Raw genomic sequence first — 5,285 nt, 5'->3', positions numbered from 1 at the left:
ATCTGAACCGCTGGAAGAACAGCTGACCGTTATCTCTTCATAAGGGTTTAGTGGCAGATAGGAATGGTTGGACTCGATGAGCTAAGAGGTCTTTTCCAACCTAGTGATTCTATGATTCAAACAGAGATGAAACAGAGGCACGGGTGGACGAGGTGCTGAGGGGCATCGTTTAGTGTTTGATAGGAATGGCTGGACTCGATGATCTGGTAGGTTTCTTCCAACCCGGTGATTCTATGAAAGCATTTCATATAGTCCAATGTGCAAGGTATTTATAACTAATGCTGGCAGTCATACTTCCAACACACAAGAAAACGTTCTATGCAAGTAAGAACAATCTCAGAAACGTGTTGCTTGTTTGCTCTTTAATCATGTAGACATCTTTGTTGGAACTAGATGATCTTTAAGGTCCCTTCCTTAAGGACCTTAAGAGGAGGCTGAGGGGAGACCTCATTGCTCTCTACAACTCCCTGAAAGGAGGGTGTGGAGAGGAGGGAGCTGGGCTCTTCTCCCAAGTGACGGGGGACAGGACGAGAAGGAATGGCCTCAAGCTCCGCCAGGGGAGGTTTAGGCTGGACATTAGGAAAAAATTCTTCACAGAAAGGGTCATTGGGCACTGGAACAGGCTGCCCAGGGAGGGGGTTGAGTCACCTTCCCTGGAGGGGTTTAAGGCACGGGTGGACAAGGTGCTAAGGGACATGGGTTAGTGTTTGATAGGAATGGTTGGACTCGATGATCCGGTGGGTCTCTTCCAACCTGGTTATTCTATGATTCTATGATTCCAACCCAAACTTACAATTCTACTGGCTTCTCTTGAAGACGCAGAATTCCCAGCACCTTTAAATAAAATACTTTCAAACTCAGAACCGGCTTTCTGTTTCGGAACACGATACGGCTCAACACTGGCTCTAAAAGCACAGGTCTGCAAAATAAACTTCTAAAGCATGTGGAGGGGCAATTGTTTAATCCGAGGGTTTTCTAAGCAGTCACAGCAGCAGCTCTTTAACTCACAGAAAGTAAAGGCGAGATAAACCGAGACGGCCGAACAAAAGCAGGGGGGAAGGTGAGCACAGAGCCGGCAGAGCCCCGGCTGCCACGCAGGTATCGGACCCACCAGCTCGGAGACGCCTCTGGGACCCGCGGGGAGAGCCGAAGCCGCCCCGAGGCAGCTCGGAGGGCGGCGGGGAAGGCTCAGAGGGGCCGGGGCAGCGGCGGGGACAGAGCCCGCAGCCCGAGGGGAGGGAGAAGCCGCAGCCCCCCAGCGCGGAGCCCCCGGCCCTCACCGCCCCGGCGAGGTCGCCGCTTCGCAACGAGAAAGAATGGAAGCGGGAAGGGAAGGGGGATGCTCTCCCCCGCCGAAAAGCCCCGTCCCCGGGGCGCTGCGAGGGGGCGAAAACAGCCCAGCCCGCGGGCATCCCGGCGCCGAAGGGGCGGCGAGCAGGGGATGCGCCCCCGGCGCGGGCTGGGAAACCGCTGGGTCCCCGTCCCCCTACTCCCTCCCTCCCTCCCCGCCACCGGCAACCGGCTGTGCGGGCTCCCCGCAGCGCGGCCCCGGCGGGCTCCTACCGGGAACGGCGTCAGCGCAGCATCGCGAGGAGCCCGCAGCCCCGCCGCTCGCCCGCCGCCCCGCCCCGCCTCTCCTCTCCCCGCCCCGCGCCGCTGCGGGCTCCGCGCGGGCCCGCGGGGGGGCAGGAAGCGCGTCATCACTGCGGGACCGCTCCCAGCCCGCCCCCAGCCCGCCCCGCGCCTGCAGCCCCCAGACCGCCCCCAGCCCACCCAGAGCCGCTCCTGCGGATCCCAGACCGCCCCGAGCCGCTCCTGCAGCCCCCAGACCGCCCCCAGCCCATCCAGAGCCGCTCCTGCGGATCCCAGACCGCCCCTAGCCTGCGCCTGCAGCCCTCAGACCGCCCCCAGACCGCCCCGAGCCGCTCCTGCAGCCCCCAGACCGCCCCCAGCCCACCCAGAGCCGCTCCTGCGGATCCCAGACCGCCCCTAGCCTGCGCCTGCAGCCCTCAGACCGCCCCCAGACCGCCCCGAGCCGCTCCTGCAGCCCCCAGACCGCCCCCAGCCCACCCAGAGCCGCTCCTGCGGACCCCAGACCACCCCGAGCCCGCCCCCAGCCTGCGCCTGCAGCCCCCCAGCCCGCCCCGAGCCGCTCCTGCAGCCCCCCAGACCGCCCCGAGCCGCTCCTGCAGCCCCCCAGACCGCCCCGAGCCGCTCCTGCGGCCCCCAGACCGCCCCCAGCCTGCGCCTGCGGCCCCCAGACCGCCCCCAGACCGCGCCTGCAGCCCCCAGACCGCCCCGAGTCGCTCCTGCGGCTCCCAGACCGCCCCGAGTCGCTCCTACAGCCTCCAGAGCGCTTCGAGCCCGCCTAACGCTGCTCCTATAGCCCCCAGAGCGCTCCGAGCCCGCTTAACGCCGCTCCTGCAGCCCCCAGACCGCCCCGACCCTGCCCCGTGCTACTCCTGCGGCCCCCAGCTCGCCCTGAGCCCACGCCGCTCCTCCAGCCCCCAGAGCGCTCCGAGCCCGCCCCACTCCGAGCCCGCTCCTGGGGCCCCGAGACCGCCCCGCGCCGCTCCTCCGGCCCCCGGAGCGCTCCAACCCCGCTCCGCTCGGAGCCTGCTCCGCTCCGAGCCCACCCAGAGCCGCTCCTGCAGCCCCCAGAGCGCTCCGAGCCCGCTTAACGCCGCTCCTGCAGCCCCCAGCCCGCTCCCTCCGCCCGCTCCCCCTCAGCGGGGCGTGAGGCAGCTCCCCGCCCGCTGTGCCTCCTCAGGGAGAGAGGAGGAGAAGGAGGAGAAACATGGCTGAGGAGCGCGGCGGTTTTCACCTCGAAAAGCTGCTCCTCTGCCCTGGGCAGGCTCTGCCGGTGCTTGACAGCCCTTTTGGTGAAGGAGTTTTGCTTAATATCCAGCCTAATCCTCCCCTGGCGCAAGACGAGGCCGTTTCCTCTCCTGCTGCCACTTGTTGCTTGGGGAGAGGAGCCCGGCATGTGCCTCAGCGGCCCTCGCAGAGGTGCGAGGCCGCGGCTGAGGGCACGATCGGAAAGGGCTGAAGCGTGTGCTGGGCTCTTCTCCCAAGGGACAAGTGTTAGGGTGAGAGGAGACGGCCTCAAGTTGCCCCAGGGGAGGATTAGGCTGGGTGTTAGGAGATGGAGCCGGTGGAAGGGTCCAGAGGAGGCTGCAGGGATGAGGCGAGGGCTGCAGCAGCTCCCGTGGCTGAGAGAGCTGGGGCTGTTCAGCCTGGAGGAGAGAAGGCTCCGAGGAGACCTTGGAGCGACATCCCAGGACCTGAAGGGGCTACAATAAACCTGGGGAGGGGCTGTTCACAGAGGCTTGTGGTGACAGGACAAGGGGGAACAGGTATAAACTGGAGAGGGGCAGATTTAGACTTGGTATAAGGAAGAATTTCTTCATTATGAGGGCAGTGAGGCCCTGGCCCAGGTTGCCCAGGGAAGCTGTGGCTGCCCCGTCCCTGGAGGGGTTCAGGGCCAGGTTGGATGGGCCTTGGGCAGCCTGATCCGGGGGGAGGTGGCACAGCGTCTGGTATTGTGAGCTTTACAAACACTACTTAAGTATCTCTGCTATCTTGGGTACATCGCTGCTGTTTGATTTTATCAGAGTTACTGCCTTCTCACCATCTTCCTTGAGCGACATCCCAAGACCCCCCTGAGCGGAGGGGAAGGGGCAGGAAAAAGGCCTTTGTGCTACAGGTAGAAAAAACGTAGAGGAAGGAGGGTAGCTGTGATTTTCTTCCCCATTATTCACCCTGCTTTTGGATGCAAGGTATCCACCAGTCAGTGTTGTATCAGACACGGTGTGACCAGCAGGTCCAGGGAGGTTCTTCTCCCTCTGTACTCGGCACTGGTGAAACCGCTCCTCGAATCCTGGGATCAGTTCTGGGCCCCTCACCACAAGAAGGATGTTGAGGCTCTGGAGCGAGTCCGGAGAAGAGCAACAAAGCTGGTGAGGGGGCTGGAGAACAGGCCTTATGAGGAATGGCTGAGAGAGCTGGGGGTGTTTAGCCTGGAGAAGAGGAGGCTGAGGGGAGACCTCATTGCTCTCTACAACTGCCTGAAAGGAGGTTGTGGAGAGGAGGGAGCTGGGCTCTTCTCCCAAGTGACAGGGGACAGGACGAGAGGGAATGGCCTCAAGCTCCGCCAGGGGAGGTTTAGGCTGGACATTAGGAAAAAAATCTTCACAGAAAGGGTCATTGGGCCCTGGCAGAGGCTGCCCAGGGAGGGGGTTGATTCACCTTCCCTGGAGGTGTTTAAGGGACGGGTGGACGAGGTGCTGAGGGACATGGGTTAGTGTTTGATGGGAAGGGTTGGACTCGATGATCCAGTGGGTCTCTTCCAACCTGGTTATTCTATGATTCTATGATTCTATGATCTCACGTTCAATGTGTTCAGTGAGGACCTTGGGTATGTGAGGGAAAAGTGGATTTTTGGTAACAGTTTTACTGCTTGCCTTATATAAAAACTATTTCTGCATTTTTCATTTTGACTACCTCCACCTTTCTTACCCATTTCATACCACTGTGCTATACAAAAAGCATAGAATTACTGTGCTACAACCTTGTTCTTATTTTCATTTTTTTTTTCATTATTGTAATAGAAGGGCCTTCCAGTGAGCTTCTCGCTGGTCCCACTTAACATATAAAGAGATACAATTCTGTAGGGAAACGAGTTATTCTTGAAAAGCATTAGAGCATTGCTGGAGCTTACTCTTTGTATTTGCACAGTAACTTCTAGAAATCAACTTATTAGAAAAAAAATAATCTCTTTGGACGATTACCCTTAAAGAGATTAAGTAACTCAAGGGATCATCTCTTCCTCATCTTATACTAGCAGGCTTGCAGTATTCAAGGTCACGCACGGAGCTGTAGCAATCTTGTCATAAGCTTACCAATTTTTCCTAACTCTGCTATTTTTAGTCATGATGAAAAGACAAGACGCTGATGGATTTCTGTCAATGCGGGATCAGCTGATCTTACCAAATTCCTTTTTAGCTCTGTAGTTATGTTACAGTTGAACACACAGTTTCTTTTTGAGATTTTATTTCTCTTGTGTGGCAGTTGTTATATCTGCAGAAAATCAATCATCCATTTTTTAAAAAAGAGAGTGTACAGTCTTAACATCTTTGGTGAGGAAGACTCTAGACCAAGGCTGCAGGAAACAAAGGCCATGTTTTGCTACCTAATCTTCAAGGGAACAGCAGTTTCAAAACCTGAAAGAGAATGAAGAGTAGGATTATAATTTGGGTCTAGTTCCCACAGAAAATGTCAGCCCT

At 58.3% G+C, this 5,285-nt stretch overlaps 1 protein-coding gene across 1 annotated transcript; it reads left to right on the top strand.

Moving 5' to 3' along the window:
- Positions 1 to 318: 318 nt before the first annotated feature.
- LOC138725807 (uncharacterized) lies at positions 319 to 2,805 on the top strand. Its single transcript, XM_069867034.1, has 2 exons — positions 319 to 324; positions 1,099 to 2,805. Exons 1-2 carry the CDS (start codon positions 319 to 321, stop codon positions 2,803 to 2,805), a joined length of 1,713 nt encoding a protein of 570 aa, XP_069723135.1.
- The last annotated feature ends 2,480 nt before the right edge of the window (positions 2,806 to 5,285 follow it).

Source organism: Phaenicophaeus curvirostris, chromosome 12 (genome assembly GCF_032191515.1).
Source record: "Phaenicophaeus curvirostris isolate KB17595 chromosome 12, BPBGC_Pcur_1.0, whole genome shotgun sequence".
NCBI lineage: Eukaryota > Metazoa > Chordata > Aves > Cuculiformes > Cuculidae > Phaenicophaeus > Phaenicophaeus curvirostris.
The sequence above is the reverse complement of the archived record's forward strand: the minus strand, read 5'-3'. Positions and strand labels throughout refer to the sequence as shown.